Below are 20,307 nucleotides of genomic sequence, written 5' to 3' on the forward strand. Positions count from 1 at the left end.
ATTACAATATAATAATACATTGTGAAATTATACATTTATATCAGTGTAATAATACATTGTGCTATTATACCTTTATTACAGTGTAATGATACAGTGTTATTATACCTTTATTATAGTGTAATAATACATTGTCTTATAATACATTTATTACAGTGTAATAATACATTGTGTTATTATACATTTATTACAATGTAATAATACATTGTGTTATTATGCCTTTATTACAGTGTAATAGTACATTGTGTTATTATACCTTTATTACAATATAATAATACATTGTGTAAATATACATTTATTAAAATGTAATAATACATTGTGAAATTATACATTTATAACAGTGTAATAATACATTGTGCTATTATACCTTTATTACAGTGTAATGATACAGTGTTATTATACCTTTATTACATTGTAATAATACATTGTCTTATAATACCTTTATTACAATGTAATAATACATTGTGTTATTATACATTTATTACAATGTAATAATACATTGTGAAATTATACCTTTATTACAGTGTAATGATACATTGTTTTATACCTTTATTACAGTATAATAATACATTGTGTTATTATACCTTTATTACAGTGTAATAATACATTGTCTTATAATACCTTTATTACAGTGCCATAATACATTGTGTAATTATACCTTTATTACAGTGTAATAATACATTGTGTTATTATACATTTATTACATTATAATAATACATTGTCTTATAATACCTTTATTACAGTGTAATAATACATTTTGTTATACCTTTATGACAGTATAATAATACATTATGAAATTATACCTTTTTACAGTGTAATAATACATTGTCTTATAATACCTTTATTACAGTGTAATGATACATTGTCTTATACCTTTATTACAGTGTTATGATGCATTGTGTTATTATACATTTATTACAATGTAATAATACACTGTGAAATTATACCTTTATTACAGTGTAAAAATACATTCTTATTATACATTTATTACAGTCCCATAATACATTGTGTAATTCTACCTTTTTACAGTATAATACATTGTGTAATTATACCTTTATTACAATGTAATAATACATTTTGTTATTATACATTTATTACAATGTAATAATACAATGTGAAATAATACTTTTATTAAAATATAATAATTCATTTTGAAATTATACCTCTATTACAGTGTAATAATACACTGTGCTATTATAACTTTATTACAGTGTAATAATAATACATTGTGGTACTATACATTTATTACAATGTAATAATACATTGTGAAATAATAATTTTATTAAAATATAATTCTTTGTGAAATTATACCTTTATTACAGTGTAATAATACATTTTGTAATTATACCTTTATTACAGTGTAATAATACATTTTGTAATTATACCTTTATGACAATGAAATACATTGTGCTATTATAACTTTATTACAATGTAATAATACATTGTGTCATTATGCCTTTATTACAGTGTAATAATACATTGTGTTATAATACCTTTATTACAATGTAATAATACATTGTGTCATTATGCTTTTATTACAGTGTAATAATACACTGTGCTATTATAACTTTATTACAATGTAATAATACATTGTGTAATTATACCTTTATTGCAGTGTAATAATACACTGTGCTATTATAACTTTATTACAATGTAATAATACATTGTGTTATTATACATTTATTACAATGTAATAATACACTGTGCTATTATACCTTTATTACAGTGTAATAATACATTGTGTTATTATACATTTATTACAATGTAATAATACATATTGTTATTATACATTTATTACAGTGCCATAATACATTGTGTAATTATACCTTTATTACAGTGTAATAATACATTGTGTTATTATACATTTATTACATTGTAATAATACATTGTCTTATAATACCTTTATTACAGTGTAATAATACATTGTGTTATTATACCTTATTACAGTGTAATAATACATTGTGTTATACCTTTATGACAGTATAATAATACATTATGAAATTATACCTTTTTACAGTGTAATAATACATTGTCTTATAATACCTTTATTACAGTGTAATAATACATTGTCTTATAATACCTTTATTACAGTGTAATAATACATTGTGTTATACCTTTATGACAGTATAATAATACATTATGAAATTATACCTTTTTACAGTGTAATAATACATTGTCTTATAATACCTTTATTACAGTGTAATAATACATTGTCTTATAATACCTTTATTACAGTGTAATAATACATTGTGTTATACCTTTATGACAGTATAATAATACATTATGAAATTATACCTTTATTACAGTGTAATAATACATTCTTATTATACATTTATTACAGTCCCATAATACATTGTGTAATTCTACCTTTTTACAGTATAATACATTGTGTAATTATACCTTTATTACAATGTAATAATACATTTTGTTATTATACATTTATTACAATGTAATAATACATTGTGAAATAATACTTTTATTAAAATATAATAATTCATTTTGAAATTATACCTCTATTACAGTGTAATAATACACTGTGCTATTATAACTTTATTACAGTGTAATAATAATACATTGTGGTACTATACATTTATTACAATGTAATAATACATTGTGAAATAATACTTTTATTAAAATATAATTCTTTGTGAAATTATACCTTTATAACAATGTAATAATACATTGTGTAATTATACCTTTATTACAGTGTAATAATACATTTTGTAATTATACCTTTATTACAGTGTAATAATACATTTTGTAATTATACCTTTATTACAGTGTAATAATACATTGTGAAATTATACCTTTATGACAATGAAATACATTGTGCTATTATACCTTTATTACAATGTAATAATACATTTTCTATTATAACTTTATTACAATGTAATAATACATTGTGTCATTATGCCTTTATTACAGTGTAATAATACATTGTGTTATAATACCTTTATTACAATGTAATAATACATTGTGTCATTATGCTTTTATTACAGTGTAATAATACACTGTGCTATTATAACTTTATTACAATGTAATAACACATTGTGGTATTATACATTTATTACAGTCCCATAATACAATGTGTAATTCTACATTTTTACAGTACCATAATACACTGTGAAATTATACCTTTATTAAAGTGTAATAATACACTGCGGCGCAATTATACATTTATTACAGTGTAATAATACATTGTGTTATTATACATTTATTACTATGTAATAATACATTATGTTATTATACCTTTTTACAGTGTAATGATACATTCTTATTATACATTTATTACAGTGTAATAATACACTGTGCTATTATACCTTTATTACAGTATAATAATACATTGTCTTATAATACCTTTATTACAGTGTAATAATACATTGTGAAATTATATTTTTATTACAATAATACACTGTGTTATTATACCTTGAAATTATATCTTTATTATAATGTAATAATACATTGTGTTATTATAATTTTAATACAATGTAATAATGTGTAATTATACCTTTATTACAATGTAAAATACATGTTTTATGTAAAATAAAATACAGTTTTATTCAGAATTTAGCTTCATTAAAATGGGCACAGAGACAGACAAACTAATGTAATAATAAATAATAAATGTACATTTAGCATTTTCAGAAGAGCTGCCCTGTCATGCAAAAATCTAAGCATGTTTGTGTTAGTAAATTGCTCAGTGCAAAGAAAGAGAATAATTAGAATCTGGTATTTCTTTGTTCTTTCTACGTGTGTCTAATAGACATGAACAAGTTCTTTGAAAAACATCTATGACCTTTGAAACATGTCTCGTCTTCATGCTATATGTTGACTATGGTTTCAATAATAAACATACATTTGCATAAAGCATCCATATTTATCCATGCCCATGTTGATTTAGAGTATTACAAACTTGAAAAGTTTTAATTTAAGGTACATTTAGAACAAATAAAAAATGTGCGATGAATTGCGATTTATCGCGAGTTAACTCATAACAATCATGCGATTAATTGCTATTAGGCTACATTTTTTTATCGATTGACAGCCCTAGTTATTATACCTTTATTACAATGTAATACATTGTGTAATTATACCTTTATTACAGTGTAGTATAAATGTGTAATTATACCTTTATTAAAGTGTGATAATACCTTTATTACAGTGAAATTATACATTGATCACCACATTTCTCAACACATTAAGTCATTTTACGATGCGATAAGGGCTCCCCCTCCCTACAAAAGCCAGTTTAACCACTGATCATGTCCATAGACAGTATATAAACATGTCTCGTCGTAAGTTCTTCACATAGATAGACAGTATAGCCTATAAACGGTTCTTCATGGTGAAAGTATTGGAGCCTGTGGAGCGCGTCAGCGCAACCGTGTAATCAGTGTATATTGCCCTCTGTTGGTGAAAATAATCACTACACGACTGCTCTGGCAACCAGCAGTCTCTGTTGGTCGGGCTTTTGCAGTGTATTTTCGGGTTGTTTTGAACGTGCTGTAAAACGGGGGCATTATCGGGGGCAGCTCTTAGTCGGAGACAGAACTCCAAAAACCAAACAAAACAAAACAAAACAGACTGGTCTGATCAGGCAAGCTTATTAAGCAACTCTGGGTATTTATATTATTCTTATATTATTCTAAAGTTGATTCTAAAGTTCAGCTCTTGGTATGAAATTTTATATAAAATAATCAATATAAAGTATATTATTCTAGCATTCTGATTTTACAGAAAGAGCGCGAGCAGCGTGTTGTTGCTATGGTTACCACATCAGGCGAACGCTGCAGTTTTCTACCGCGCTTCTTACTTAGCACACTCTTTTATGGTTTGTGGACTTTTACCCAACTCTTGTGGTTACTAAAACGTTGTTTGAAAATGCTCTTGAAACGAATATAGATTCATGTAAAAGGAATAGGCCTTTTTAAGAGCCCCATCCCCCTCCAAACACCCCACAAACTCAGACCCACATGAAGCAAATGAGGGAAGTCTGCCCTGCCAGGTAACGTTACGTTTCCCTCTCACTGTGTTCACTCACTCACACACTTTCCTCTGCATCACACACACAGGACAGGAAGCAGAATTTCCACATTCCAGCCGGTGTTGTGTGGATCAGGACACACCCAGCGCTCGCACACACACACACACACACACACACACTCACACACTGTACAGTAGAGACGCGATGGGACACACTGCTGCTCTCGCGCTCATCTGAATGAACGACAGTTATACCAACAGCTCTCACAATCATGACAAGTGAAGGTAAGCGTCACTTTAACGCTTTACCGTTGCTCTGTTACTATTGCACGCATATATTTGCCCGAGTGGATTTTAGTCAATTAGATTGCTCCGGGAATATACAGCGGTGGACATAGAGAGGTTGGTTTGTGTTCATTAAAATAAGTTAATTTATTAATTAGAAACGTTTCTGCTTTGCGGACATACTTTTATTGTGTTTTGTAATGACTTGTTGCTGGTTAACCAGACTGACACATTGTGAAGCTTCGCTTGAGTAAAAGATCCGCTATCTGAGAGGAAAGCGCTGGACTGGGTGTAACAGCGCGCATTGTTCTGCCATGAGATCACGTAGGATAGGTAGGAATATATATATCTCATCGCTTTAATACATTCGTTTACTCATTAGGAAGAAAACTTTTAGCATGCATGTCATAATAGTTGGAACAAACCTTGCGCTCCAAGTACCTTTAACCTCACAGAATTGATCTCCCTTGTACAATATTGATAACTCAATCAGTCACAATAACTGTCATAATTTTAAAGCAGTCGAAGTTTCTTTATTACAGTCTGTCTCCTTAAATAGTTATATTTCCAAGTGAGCTCATATTCTGAGGACTAGCCCAGTTACATCCACTAGGCTAATATGAAATAACAGGGAAACACAAAGACCGGATTTGTTTTAACATTTAGTTTAAAAAAAAGTTATCGCTAGTTGTTTGTTTGAGTGTGTGTTTGGGACAGGTTTTTTTCTACATTGAGAACCACCACAGGACAGACAGGTTTCTGTGATGGTCCGGTTTAGGCTTACAGAATAGAAAATATCATTAGCTCAGTATAAAACAATAGTCAATGGAAAGTCTCGACCAAGATAGGAAAACAAACCTGTGTGCATGTAAGAGAGAGATTAGCACTTATCTGATGCTTAGATCAAAATTGAAGTGATTGTTTTGTTAGTTTGCTGAACTTAAGCCAAGAAGATTGTTTCTCTCCAATGGTATTAAGTGCCTAAAATAAAATAGAAATTAGAGCACATTATTAAGGACTTAATGTGGGGTTGGACATCTTATATTAAATCTGCAAATCTTTAAATTGTGCTACTCTATTACCATTACTTCATTATGAGATTTTCTCATATTAGTTGATTTTCTGTATTAAATACATCTAGATTTATGATGTTTGTCACTTGTGCATGCCTTATAATTTCAGTGAGCCAGAAAATCCAGGGCTGGTGTTGTGTAAGCAAATATCGGTTGATGATATCTAGATTGAGTGTTTCAGCAGTAGTGAATGCAGGGCTGGATTGGCCTGGTTCCTCAGCCCTCGTTCCTGATGTGGATAGTCTGTGTTGTCAGGGGGTTTGCACATTCCACTTCCATTGTTTACATCAGGAAAGTCTGATGCCAGGCCTATACTTGTGAGGGAACAAAAACATGTACAGTCCTCTGTACAGCAGGGGAAAAGATACCGGAGTAAAGTTTTCTTAAAGATAAGATTCTGAAACTACTCATGAAAACATTTACTAATAAAAAAAAAGTATAGTAAAAAACCTAACAGCATTGTTTCACTAATAAAAGAAAAACTTTTGCATTAATTCTTGTTACATGCAGTGATTGCTGTCAATAATCAGTGTTTAGCATTTATGATTGTTTCACTTCTGTTTAATGAACGTGAAAACTAAAGCACTTATTGTCTTGCACCTCAGCCAACAAAGGATGTGTGTGTGATATATTTGTTCAGTTCCCAACCAACCATGAGCTGCATGGTTGCCAGATAAGATGTTTCTCCGTGAAGCGTGGACTCGTGATCCCAGACTCACCTCATCACCATGCCAACTCCCACACTAATGACAACAGTGCCGAAGCCCTGAGTGTTGCCATGCACATGGGATCTTTACCTCTCTGCTCAAACTGAGCAAGCAGATCCCTGGAGGTCAAGCCAGAACATAACAGAAAGAGAGAGAATTGGCGTGCATGTTAATATTTCACTCTGAAGATGCAGAATCAGAGCGCATTAAACTGTCCTTTTTCAAGTAATAATGACAAAATTTGTATTCAATTTAACATTTTAAAGGTTGGGTTAAGTGGGTAAGTGCCGGAATTCTTCGAAACGAATTGTTGCTCCAGGATTTTAAATAGAAAAATATAATGTCGAATGAGTAAAATGAATGAATTAAATATGATACCATCCATAATAGTGCGATTATATCATCCTGTTAGTTCAGTATTTCGTAAGCATTTGTATGCAGTCAATAGATTAATGTATAGTAGTGTCTGAGAAATATCTTTGGAAACCATCATTATTTTTGTCATTCCATTTGGTGCCACACATGGTATAGAAATTCACTGTTTAAATATTATAAGTCTGATATTTTGTCTAATCCTTGTTTGTTTGACTTTTTGTAGGGCTTGTGTTTTTATGCGGGTTGGGGATTCTCCAAATGCTGTGTGTGACTGAGGGAAGCACTGGGGGATGTGGGTGTCCAGCGGCCAGCATTTTGTCTGACTTTCCATCTAAGGTACCCAATGACACATGCTGCTTGAACTACTCAGGATCCACATTCAACCAGGTCTCTTGGCCGGCTTTGTCACATGCACACCTGCAGGTTTTGGACCTGACTAACTGTAATATCAGTCACATTGATCACAGTGAGGTCGGTGATGCTCTCAGTTCACTGAGAGAGCTGCATCTCAGCCAGAACAGACTGACATCTCTCCCAGCCGACTTCCTCGCTAAAGCTTATATTTTGGAAGTGCTGGATTTGGGAGTGAATCATCTGAAGGGTCTGCCTGAGCTATTTCTGCAGAACTCGGACAAACTGCGGGTGCTGGTCCTGGGATGGAACCAGCTGAGCGCTCTGCCTCATTCAGCGCTTAAGCCTTCGCTACAGCATCTGGAGCTCGTTGGAAACCCCTGGGACTGTACATGCTCGCTGTGGAAAGGGCTTCAAGGTGGTCTGCATGACAACTCCAGCAGCCTTCAGGACCTCGTAGGTAATCTGACCTGTGCCTCTCCTCAAAATCTTGCGGGGCAGACGCTTTGGTCTTTGCAGACCAGTGACGTGTGTCATTTGCCCAACCTGACCCCTCTCTTCATCCTGCTTCCCTTGCTCCTCCTCCTCAGCTTGGTGCTGTGCTGGTGCTGTGGCAGAAAGAAGAAGAAGAAAGAGACCGCCTCGTTCAGCCCAACTCGCAAAAGGGCCAACCACTCCCATTGCAACGGACGGTGGCCACATGCCAAACTGCCCACTGAGGAGTCTGTCGACAGAGGAAAGGAGGTCATACTGAGGAACCAGCTGATGCTTCAGCCCTCGTCCACCCTGCTAGACAGCACTCGGGATATTTATGAGGAGGTGGAGGTCAAACTGGGCTCTGTGGACTCGCTGGCTCCTCCGCCGTCCACTTGCTCCACGGAAGGGACCGTGGGAAAGCAGGACCTGGACACGGTGAGTGTGAGCGAGGTGATGAAGGACTCGGCCGATCGGGAGAAGGCGTACTTGACCCAGTCCACTGAATACTACAGCCTGGTTCCTGGGATTGAAATCGAAGACTCCGATCATGGAGAGTATGAAAGTGTGGACCTCTCGTGACATTACTGGAGTTGCTGCATTTGGTTGAAATCCTCAGAGATACTATTAAGTACACTGGAGTTTTGTGTCTATGAATTGAATTGGATCTCTGATGTTGGTGATAAAGGAAGTCACTGCGCCAGTGCGAAACCATTACTTTTGCATACAACGTGAATGAATCACTGTACTGAGAAAGTGTCAAGCGAAGCTGTTTGCAGACTCAATCAGTCTGTTGTCAAGATAAGCTATATCATATAGCTGTCGCCTGGATATTTTCATTATATTGAGATTTTTATATCTGCGTCTTCTACTGTAATTTAGATGGGAAGTTTTTATTATTATTGTAATATTACATTGTTTCAAATTCAGTTACAGTGTTAAGTGTCAATGTACGATGGATTTGGTGTCAAATATAATTTATATATCATATTATGAAGAGGAACAAGAGAACATTAGACAGAACCACAGTCCAGCCTCTGGTCCTTATCATAAGCAACCAAATCTGCTATAGTAACTATAAATGAAAACAATGCTTTGCTAAAATTTTATGTATGATGGACCAACATTTCTCTCCTACACAGAAATATAGAGGGTTACTTTTTTTGTAACTATATATATATATATATATATATATATATATATATATATATATATATATATATATATATACTGTATGTGTGTGTGTGTTAAAAACAGTGACCATTTATTCAATAGTAACTAGCCTGTATCCGGCCACAGTTGATGTAATCATTATTTTTGGCCTTGTTAATAATTAATTTACTCTTAGCGAGATAAAAATGTGCATAATAAAATCAACAGAAACAGCTATACTGGTCGAATGAAGTGGCTTTCAGATAATGTCAGGCTGACTCAGCGAGTAACATTTAACATAAACAGATTTCAGTGGAAAGACTAAATAAAGCAAAAGAGGTCAAGTAAATATACCATACAGAACAAATAACACTCAACTTTTACCTATAAAATGATTTTTTTTGTCTCATCCATTTTTATTAACTAAAACTATTAAAAATTGACATAGTTTTTGTTAATTAAAATAAAGCTGAAATTAAATGGATAGAAATTTGGAATAGAAATTTGATGGAATTTTACTATACAATTTAATTTTTTCTTTTTTTGTGTGTGTGTGTGTGTGTGTGTGTGTGTGTGTGTGTGTGTGTGTGTGTGTGTGTGTGTGTGTGTGTGTGTGTGTGTGTGTGTGTGTGTGTGTGTGTGTTGTGTGTTGTGTGTGTGTGTGTGTGTGTGTGTGTGTGTAGTAATGAATACTGTAATACTATATTAAAAAACAATGTTAAAATAACATTGCCAATCTCATTATATTTACAAAATGGCAGAACAAAATCTCTAACATGAGTGATGGGGAAACAACAGATATTGACATGCAAAATTACAAAACAGTTTTTGTAATCTTGGGTACATGAGTTACACTGGATATATGTCATTCTGTATGCTTTTAATATGAGAGCTTGTGGCATTAACAAAGAATCCTGAAAATAATAAATTATATTTCATTCTCGGCTTCGAATAAATGCTTTTTCACATAATTGTTGTTCTGGTGTTTTTGAGACGTTTTCAGCGATAGTTAATTGGAGTCTACTGGATCTATATCATTAGCGGTTTAAATGAAATTGTGAAAACATTTTTCAAGCGAAATTTGTTCATTTTACTGAGTCCTAAGGGAGCAAGTAGGAAATGAATACAGCCCTTCCAGAGTCTCACACTGGCCTTCACAAGATGCCATTTATCTGCTTCTCTGTCCCCATAATGACCCAGCCCATTCATTAGTGGCTGAAATCACTCAACAGTAATAAAAAGCTAGCTCTGATTTCCTTCTGTGTGGGAGTTTGTAATTATAGCATTGGGTTACTCAGTCCCAGTTAAACCTGCAGCGCTCTAATGGCATCTATACCTGCCCTGCTGCATTTTGTGTGAATCTCTATTTTGAAACACGCAAGATTATACCTCTGAGAACAAAAGCTTGTTCTTTTTTTTAGAAGCATTATTTTATTTAAACCATCATTGCAATTATGACCATACCATAATACAATGTATAATTGCTTAGCAAACTATTTGTAATAGTGTTACAAAGACAGTTAATTTAGTTGTTACTGAAAGGGTCATATTTCACACAGAAAGAAAGAAAGAAAGATGCCTCTTCAAAATAGATGTTTGTCTGAATAATGAAAATGCAATAATGTTCTTTTAAGAGCAAACATTTTTCATCAATTAGCCTACAGTTTTTAACTAATTCAGGGACAGTTACATTTAAAAAGGAATTGAATGTTTGACTACTGTCTTGATGTATCTATTTTACATTTAAAGGAACTAAAAGGAACGTTTATCATGGTTCTTCTCGCCTTAATGAATTGATCTGATCAAGCGTTTGCTGTATTTAACTAGGGAGGAAATGTGGGTTCTGCGTGAATGAAGTGAACTTGAATCTCCAGCGCTGTGATGGGTCTCCCTCAATGTACTTTCTTTCTCTGAGCGTCTAGCCCCCTCTAGCGTTAGTCACCCCTCACACCCAGTGCATCAGCTGGTCATCTGAATAAGCGCATTCTCTGTGGAAATAGTTTGAAACATAGAATTTAAGAAGAATTTAAAGATGCATTTATTTGATATTTTAATTATTTAAAAAGCATTTCAACTGTAAAATTTACATCTGCATGAAAAATGTTATCTGTGTAACTTTTAACATTTTTAAATACGTAAATAAATAAATACAATTTGAGCAGCAGGCTTCATGGCTCAATTTTAAGCCTTTTGAACCTTTCATGTTCAAGAACATCTTCAATGTTATCAATGGGAAAAGTCTAATAAAGGCAAGGCAAGGAAAGGCAAGTTTATTTATATAGCACATTTCATACACAATGGCAATTCAAAGTGTTTTACATAGAAGAAATTACAATAATAAAAAGAAATATGAATAATTAAAAGTTTAGAAAAATAAAAAATAAAATACAGTACAGTACAAACAGTCGGACGAACATTGGCACAGTGCTCATTCAGTAAATGCATAGTTAAACAGATGTGTTTTGAGTCTGGATTTGAAAGTGACTAGGAGCACGTCTGATCTCCTCTGGAAGCTGGGTCCAGCTGCGGCTGGCATAATAGCTAAAAGCAGATTCACCATGCTTAGAGTGAACCCTTGGTATTTCTAGCTGATATGATCCTAGTGATCATATCAGCTAGAAATAAAGACTACAAAAGAAGAAGGATATAACCCAATTCAACTCAATAGCAATCAGTTAACTAATAAGTTCTCTCTCCTAGGTTGTTTGGTCGAATTTAAAGCACTACTGGTTTTAAAATCACTGTTCTTTTGGGTGTGTTTGTCGATGAGCAGTTCACACGGGAATGGTTTTACAGCAGTGACATAAAAGAGGATTTATAACTTAAGTAAATATTACTACGGTCTTTCAGAGAAATCAGGTTTTATTGATGTAACTAGGAATTCCTAGATTCTTTTATACTTGCTGCTATTTAAAACGAATATTAACATGCATCAGAGAACAGGGTTTCAAATACAGTGGGATTCCCAACCATTCTCCCAGGACGTTTGAGGCTTGCATAAGCTTTTTTTGTTCTTACTAAAAAACTAGGCTATTATAAACAAAGAACAAAATCTTGATCAAAAGATAATTTAGCAAATGCATAATGAATACCTAGTCATAAATTTGACCTTTACTGTGTGTTTTCCAGAGTAATCATTCATAATGATGAGACCTGTGTGAAACTGACATTGACCACAAACATGTTCTTTTAAACTGGGTTCCCAAACCATAAATCACAAGATGGATTGATAGGTCCACATTAAAGACACATATAAAGGTGAAAGCAAGAGGTGTTTTTTTTCTCTGAAAGAAGACGGGCTTGAAAAGAGCTTGAGGTAAGAACAACAACAACAAAAAATACTGTTCCAGTGACAGAACTGTGATGACTTCTAAATTCCTTGGATTTTCCCTAGAATTCCACCATGACGGTGTCCTACACGCTAAAGGTGGCCGATGCTAAGTTTGGAGGCTTCTCAAAGTTGCTCTTCCGATGGAAAGGAAGCATTTACAAGCTTCTATACAGAGAATTCATGGTCTTCTGCTTACTGTACAGCTTCATCAGTGTTATCTACAGGTATTGTGACATTTCCAAACATTCTGATAATCCACATTTACAATAATCGATCATTAAGAAGGTGATCAGTCTATGTTGCATCTTACAGGTGTGTCCTCAATATCGAACAACAGGAGATGTTTGAGCGACTTGCACGTCATTGCAACAAGTTTGCTAAACTCATCCCTATGTCATTTGTTCTTGGTGAGCATAAATGTTCTGACCATAGCAACATGACATGACTTACTCTTTGGATTCCTTGTAACAAGTTAAACTGGTCTGTGGTCCTTGTTAGGGTTCTATGTCACACAGGCGTTTCAACGCTGGTGGGGTCAATATACAAGCTTTCCCCTGCCAGATAACCTGATGATGGTGGTGTCTGGGAATGTCCATGGCACAGATGAAAGAGGCCGTCTGCTGAGGAGAACTCTGATGAGATACGCAAATCTGTCATCGGTCCTCATCCTGCGCTCCATCAGTACACGCGTACGCAAGAGATTCCCAAGCCTGGAGGACATTGTGGAGGCAGGTAAGATCTAAATTCGCATCATGATCATGTTTTGGAGGAATTTGAATAGAAGAACTGTTAAGGTGTTTTCCATATCTTCATTATAACGAATGAAGTAAACAGCCGCTGCATTGTTTGTATACGGTGCAGGGGTTTTCAAACCGCAAGAAGTGCTAGCGGGTCAGTGGAAAAAGTTTAGAGAAAAACAGTGTAAAAAATTTACCAATAAAACAATTATAAAAAAATATAACAATTAATAATTCAAATGAATTAGATGAATATTTTCAAAAAATAATGAATTTATAAATAATTAATTAGTTGAAATAAATAAAAAATATTCAAATAAATAATAGATTAATAAATAGATAATAAATAAAACATTTAACAGTATAGTACTAGAGTAAGTAGAAAAAAAAAACAATGTAACTGAACAGATTTCCAAAAATGTCTTTAAATTGGTCTTTATCCATGAAAATATATAGTTCCCTTTTGAATTTTAGATGGAAGATTATCTTTTTTTGGTGGGTGGTCTCACTGCCTCTAAAAGATCGAAATCCTCTATCTATTTTGCAGGATTCATGACTGCAGAGGAGCTCAAGAAACTAAACCATCTGTACTCTGACTTTAACAAATACTGGATGCCACTTGCATGGTTTGCAAACCTGGCATCACAAGCGAGGAAAGAAGGGCGTGTGAAAGATGATATAGCCTTGCGACTGCTTATGGATGTAAGTGTGTTTAAACATGTCAAGATATGCACAATAAAAGCACACTCATTTGTTATACTTCCTCTTTGTCAGGAGCTGAACAACTATAGGTCAAAATGCAGCATGCTCTTCCACTATGACTGGATCAGCATTCCCTTGGTCTACACACAGGTGAAGCTCATCTCACAGATATTTCATGGGTTTAGCTCACAGTATTCACCTCAGGTCATCTCACTTCTGTTTGGATGCAGGTAGTGACCGTGGCTGTCTACTCCTTCTTTACATTTTGCTTAATTGGGCGGCAGTTTGTGAAACCTGAGAAACCTGAGGAGAAGGTTGTGGACTTGTATGTCCCGATTTTCACCCTTCTGGAGTTCTTCTTTTACGCGGGCTGGTTAAAGGTACGATGGGTAGCATGCAAATAGCACTTTTTTTTTTTTTTTTTTACAAAACTGATTCAATTTCTCTGAAATCAAGAGTGCATTCATTCCTAAAGGTAGGCGAACTTATCATTAACCCATTTGGAGAAGACGATGATGATTTTGAAACCAACCAACTCATAGATCGAAACATTCAGGTCAGTAAATTGATACATACCCTATACTGCATTTCAAAGGACGCATGTTTGATCATAACCACTCATGGAAATGTTTATTTTATCTAGGTTTCTATGCTAGCTGTAGATGACATGCATCAAAATCTTCCTCCCCTTGAGAAGGACAAATACTGGGTGGATAAGGGTCCTTCATATCCATTAGCTAATACGAAACCTGTCTTCATGGGTTCTACACATGACATGAGGTGGAGAACTGAAACCTATTTATAATTCATAAATACTTCAAATTTGTAAATATCAAACGGGCAGAATTGTATGTAGGGTGAAACATCAAAAAATAGGTGTTTATTCCATATTACTCCATATCATTATTCCAATCACGTGAAGTCAGTTGGTCACTTAACTTGCTATGGAATAATCAAATGCATTGGCTAAGTTGTTTAACTGTAAATGTTATCTTATCAAACATAATAAATTAGTAGGTTCTTGGTGATTAAATAATGTTAAACAGAAACAGGTACTGAAGAGTAACTGGAAACTGATATATGATATGAAACCTTCTTGCATTACTGATTGTTCTAATTCTGTATTTATTAGGATACTTGAGGATGATAATGAGGAATCTGTACCAACCCCCAAGACACAAATGCTTGCCATCAACGTGTGGCCGACTACACACAAAGTAAAAAAGCAGAAGAGCAAGAGCTTGCAGCACTTATGTCTTTGCTGCAGATCTACAAGTAAGGGAGAGCGCTGTAGACATAAACAGCCTTCCAAGAGCAGCGTCCTCTCGCCACAGCAGCAACAAAACATGACCATTCAACACGTCTGCCAGGAACAACTCTTGGGGTCACCTGAAACTACAGGACCAGCAAACCAAGACCCATAGATAAATGTGCCACTTCCCACTCAGATTTGTCATGTATTCATGTACTTGATGCAATATTTAAACCCTCATCCCTTCTTGCACTTTTGACAAATGTACACCACTGTTCAAAAGTTCTGGGTCAGTGAGATTTTCTAAAAGAAATTAGTTTATTCATCAATGATGCATTAAATTGTTTAAAAGTATCAGTAAAGATGTGTTAGAAAGGATTTCTTTTTCATATGTTAAGTCGACTAATGAAAGAATCCTGAAAAACAGTTTCACCAAAATTTGAGAAGTTACATATATAAAATATATTTTAAATTGTAATGATCAGCCTTGCAGTGAGCACAAATGACTTCATTAAAAAACTTTTAAACAGTATGGACTTTTCCAGTGATTAATGAACAACTTTCAGCGCTCATACCTGTATTTACATCCTGTTTTCGGTCGAAGTCCACAGTAATCGATTGTCGAGTTCACGCGCATAGGTTTAGTTACCTATGATCACGCGCGTGAACTCAACAATCGATTACTATGGACTTCAACCGAAAACAGGAAGAAAATACAGGTATGTGCGCTGGCTGAATAAACAATTTTTATTCATATCTTTATTCATATCTTTCACATCTACTGCAGTCAGATTCACCCGTGTTCACTCTGAAGGAATCACTCACATGGCTGGGCACTTGTAATGACACATCAAGGATGTTAAGAGGCTAAAAGCAGGTTTAAAACTTGCCCCATTGAAGTCAACAGGGTGCAAATTTTAAAAAGAGGATAACACGGTGTAGGCAACACCGATTTTTGTCGTTGTTCTCTGTACTGACAGCACTCCAAACTTACCAAAAAATGAGCTCACTGTTAAAATTGACCGGAGTTCTCCTTTAATGAACAACTTTTTTTAATCAATGTTAATTTATAAAGACTCTACCCAGACCCGGTGGATTACACACATACCAGATGTGGGTCGACACTGTTGCTGTCTGATTGTTTATTACAGCTTCAAATTTTAAATGTGCATATTAAATTTATTTTCAATTGCAATTCTTCATAGCTAATGTATTAACCAGTTGTATTGTGTAGTTCTTTCTTGATCTTAGAATATTTTGAAGATGAGCAGAAAATAAAAAGAAAAAAAAATTCAAAGTTTGACTCTGTAAGGCTTGCCATTCACAGTATGCATTTACATGTAGTAGACTGATCGATTTGGATTGATTATCAAAAAATGTACACAAGTATTGCAATGACTACTTTCAAACATGAAATTAAAAGAACAATTTCAACACTTGTGGTTTTTCTAGGAGTTTACAACCAGTTAATGCAGTACGAGGCCAGCTGCTTAACTTTCTCAATCCTCCTTTTAATAAAATGTTTGTGTGGAAGATCAGTCATTTTACTTGCCATGTCAACATACACCAGAAACAAGATATCATTAGGGACTGAGTCTCCTCTTGGCAAAGACAACTACATATTGTTGCATGAAATGAGAACAGCAGAAACATGCAGAGTTGGGGAATTTTCTTTAATGGTCGTATCAAACAGAGCTGTACATTTATTTGCCTTTCTTGGCTTTAATCTTCCTCAGGTAAAACTCCAGTTCTTTGCCCTCGATGATGTAGCCATCGGCCCTGCCACACTGTCCTGGTCTGGAGGCAATGCAGGCTGGAGAGAAACAAAACCATAGAGATTAAACACTTAAAGTGAAGGGTAGTATTGCTGCAGAAAACATTTCAGTGAGTATCAGAAATGGTATAAACTTCAGCACTGTTGTCTCAGTAGCAGAACTGGTTAAAGTTTCATCATGATCATCACATCAGTGTCACTTAAAGGCCTCTTCAACAACTTACCAAGAAGCTTCCCCTGCAAGAACTGCTCCTCCAACAGAGGACTGATTTTGCTGGTCTTTCTGCGCACGTCAAACTTCTTTTGGACCTTTTTCGACCTCTTTTTGTTCAGGATCTCCTCTTCCTCAGGGGTCTGGATTGACAAATCAAACACAATTAGAATTATGCTGATGCATTGTGCATTTTAAGATTTAAGAAGGTTTATGAACTACAAGCCTTCCTCAGAGTCTTAAACTGCATCACACTCATTCAGTAGCAGAACTGACAAATATTATCATCAAAGAAAGACAGTCACTTAAAATCTGAATTAGGAAATTTGATTGGATTTACCAGCTTGGCACCCTTCTTCCTGCCAAGTGGGAGGGCGTAGTGAGACTCAAACCACTGTCTGTAAGGAGTGCTGTCCACAAGGACCACGCAGTTCTTCACCAGGGTCTTGGTTCTCACCAGCTCATTGTTAGAGGCGTTGTAGACCACATCAATGATCCTGGTCTTGCGGGTACAGCCTGAAATGTCATTAATACATTAAAACAGCCTGAAACTAAACATCCAACAAACGCTCAGAAAACACATGAAACATCAGGCTGAACGTATCTTTCTCAGAGTTAGAACAATGTTATCCATCATGCACATTCAGTAGCAGAACTGGACAGATTATCTTCATTGAAAGAGCTACACCTGTTTAAGCAGCACCAGACATTTATAAACTTACATTCTGAGCCCCATGAGAAATTGCCCACATCAAGCCTCAAGGCACGGTATTTCTTGTTTCCACCACGGACTCTTATTGTGTGAATGCGGCGAGGTCCAATCTATGAAGAGGCACAAAAATGTGGTTATATAAAGTAACAAAGATCCGTGAAAACATACTTTGAGTTCGGCTATGTGTCAGAGTAACTATGACTAATCCTAACATCGGAAGGTCAAAGACTTTGACCAAAACGGCCAAAAATGACCAACCTAAGGACGTGTTTACATCATCCACATTGCCATGAAGAGATACTTTCCTGATAGCAACACACATTTAAGCTAGGTTTACCTTGGTGTTTGCGGGAGGACGCCCGAGCTCATATTTCCTTTTCTTGTGGACGGGCTTGCGTTTGCCACCGGTCTTACGGCGTTTATGCCAGTTATCCCTTGAGATACCTGAAGTGGAAAGATTGAGATGTATTACAAACAAATAAAAGAAATCAGAGAATTCACTTCTATCGCATGCATGAGTGTTCAGTTCTCCAAGGTGTTATCCGCATGAAAAATCGGATTCCGCAAATGGATTCATCATGTACACTCAAGTTTAAAAGTAAAACAAACAAAATATATATAAGTCTAGGTTACGCACTCTCATGTCGTTCCACACCTGTATGACTTTCTTCACAGAACACAACTCAGTCATCCTGCCTAAAACCTCCTTTCGTGCTCTATGGAAGAAAGTCATACAGGCTTGTAACAACGTAGAAGACGGCAGGTTTCATTTTTCGTTTAACTGCCCCCTTTAAGAGCAAAATCTGGAGTGAATCACAAAAACTGCAGTCAAAAGGTTCACATTAGCAGTAAGCTAACAGTTTGGACGTATTTAGCTCTAACTTCACGAGCCACCACAATAACACACTGGTAAAAGCTGCACCCCATTTAAGACTACCAATATGAAGTAAACGACAGCTAGTTAACATTTACAACGAACGTTACCATCTAACTTTCAGCTCACGTTAGATGGCCATGCAGCCTCCAGTGGTTAACACGTTACGTTATCTCCTGCCCGTTTAGCCTGGCGTGTTAACTGGTTTCTGAACTAAATTTTAGTTCTCAAAAACGAAAAACCTTTATCTAGGAATAAATCCGCCTAGTACAAGTCTAGGCATAGGACTACAGCCTTAACTACACTCTAAACGCTGGTTGAGAGCATATTCCGAATGAGCGCAGCCATCTTGTGGAATGGCTTCAGTCACTTTCCTATTTTTTCTCGCTATAATATCTGAAAAAAAGCATTGCATCGTCTAATTTGCGCCCATATTGCTTGAAATCTACCTTTGTGATATAGCACAGAAAGAGTTTAAACAAAAGCATCATCGGATAGATCAGATGATGACGGATTGTCCCAGCGATGAGGATCCAAAAACACTTACCCATTCTCAGGCGCCGGCTAGAAAGAGGGTTAGCAAAGGCTCATGGGCGGGTTTCAAGCAAACACATATCGCGAGAATTCCTGGAGAAATCGCGAGAGTAGCGGTTTGGGTTCAGTGGAAAAACACTTGACTGCCACCACGCGTTAGTAGGTCATAACCTACAGTCTATGGTCATAACTCCGAACATTTCCAGTGTTGTTTTTTTAGACATACAAACAATAATTTATAATAACCATACTCTACATATTTAGTTTTCTCACTAATTTGCTGCACCCAAGGTCATAGAACTACTGGACTTATGCAGTGAATCAGGCGTGCAACATGGTGTAATGTACTATAAATCGCATCTGTTTTATTTCTAGCCTACATGAAAGTTTATTTTATTGAACAAATTGTTACAACAATTTTATTGAACACATGATTGTACACAAACAACTTGGCAACAACAGTATATCTTCCATCTATCGAGTTCTACCATCTCCTATTCTACCATCACAACAATTTTTTTATTTATTTTGTACAGGAAATAAACTCATTGTAAAATATACAAAAACCTAGGTTTCACTCAGTCCCAAGTATTTATATTTGTGTATATAAAAATATTTATAGAGTATATTTATGTTAATAAAAGTCATCTATATTTTTGCTCACAAGTCCATAAGCATAAACTCTTTTGAGAAGAGTAGCTTACATGAAAGTATCAGTAACTGATGTCTGACCTTGAAGAAACAACATTCACTTTACTAAACATTGATGGCTTTAACTTTAAA

At 34.9% G+C, this 20,307-nt stretch overlaps 3 protein-coding genes across 3 annotated transcripts; 2 read left to right on the forward strand and 1 right to left on the reverse strand.

Annotated features, from left to right (window-relative positions):
• Positions 1–5,143: 5,143 nt before the first annotated feature.
• On the forward strand, positions 5,144–9,369 carry LOC308696187 (uncharacterized protein). The gene is made up of 2 exons (XM_081374635.1): positions 5,144–5,265; positions 7,644–9,369. Exons 1-2 carry the CDS (start codon positions 5,253–5,255, stop codon positions 8,825–8,827), a joined length of 1,197 nt encoding a protein of 398 aa, XP_081230761.1. The 5' UTR covers positions 5,144–5,252; the 3' UTR covers positions 8,828–9,369.
• Positions 9,370–12,800: 3,431 nt separating this feature from the next.
• On the forward strand, positions 12,801–16,930 carry best4 (bestrophin 4; the record flags this gene model as incomplete). The annotated part of the gene is made up of 9 exons (XM_081373914.1): positions 12,801–12,952; positions 13,041–13,135; positions 13,227–13,460; positions 14,013–14,167; positions 14,240–14,317; positions 14,398–14,547; positions 14,643–14,723; positions 14,811–14,947; positions 15,300–16,930. The coding sequence occupies 9 exons, from the start codon at positions 12,801–12,803 to the stop codon at positions 15,589–15,591; spliced, it is 1,374 nt and encodes a 457-aa protein (XP_081230040.1). The 3' UTR covers positions 15,592–16,930.
• A 143-nt stretch (positions 16,931–17,073) lies between these two features.
• Positions 17,074–19,636, reverse strand: rps8a (ribosomal protein S8a). The gene is made up of 6 exons (XM_081373913.1): positions 19,538–19,636; positions 18,454–18,560; positions 18,127–18,226; positions 17,745–17,920; positions 17,418–17,547; positions 17,074–17,232 (listed from the first exon to the last, which is right to left on the reverse strand). Exons 1-6 carry the CDS (start codon positions 19,539–19,541, stop codon positions 17,123–17,125), a joined length of 627 nt encoding a protein of 208 aa, XP_081230039.1. The 5' UTR covers positions 19,542–19,636; the 3' UTR covers positions 17,074–17,122.
• Between the last annotated feature and the right edge of the window lie 671 nt (positions 19,637–20,307).

The sequence above is a fragment of the Scardinius erythrophthalmus genome, assembly GCF_964197995.2.
Source record: "Scardinius erythrophthalmus genome assembly, chromosome: 9".
NCBI classification, from domain to species: domain Eukaryota; kingdom Metazoa; phylum Chordata; class Actinopteri; order Cypriniformes; family Leuciscidae; genus Scardinius; species Scardinius erythrophthalmus.

What these genes read in the sequence shown, in the direction of transcription:
- rps8a (XM_081373913.1), bottom strand. An exon ending in GTCCTCCCGCAAACACCAAG is followed by an intron (nt 18,227 to 18,453) that starts GTAAACCTAGCT and finishes GCCTCTTCATAG; the next exon opens with ATTGGACCTCGCCGCATTCA. An exon ending in TTTCTCATGGGGCTCAGAAT is followed by an intron (nt 17,921 to 18,126) that starts GTAAGTTTATAA and finishes ATGACATTTCAG; the next exon opens with GCTGTACCCGCAAGACCAGG.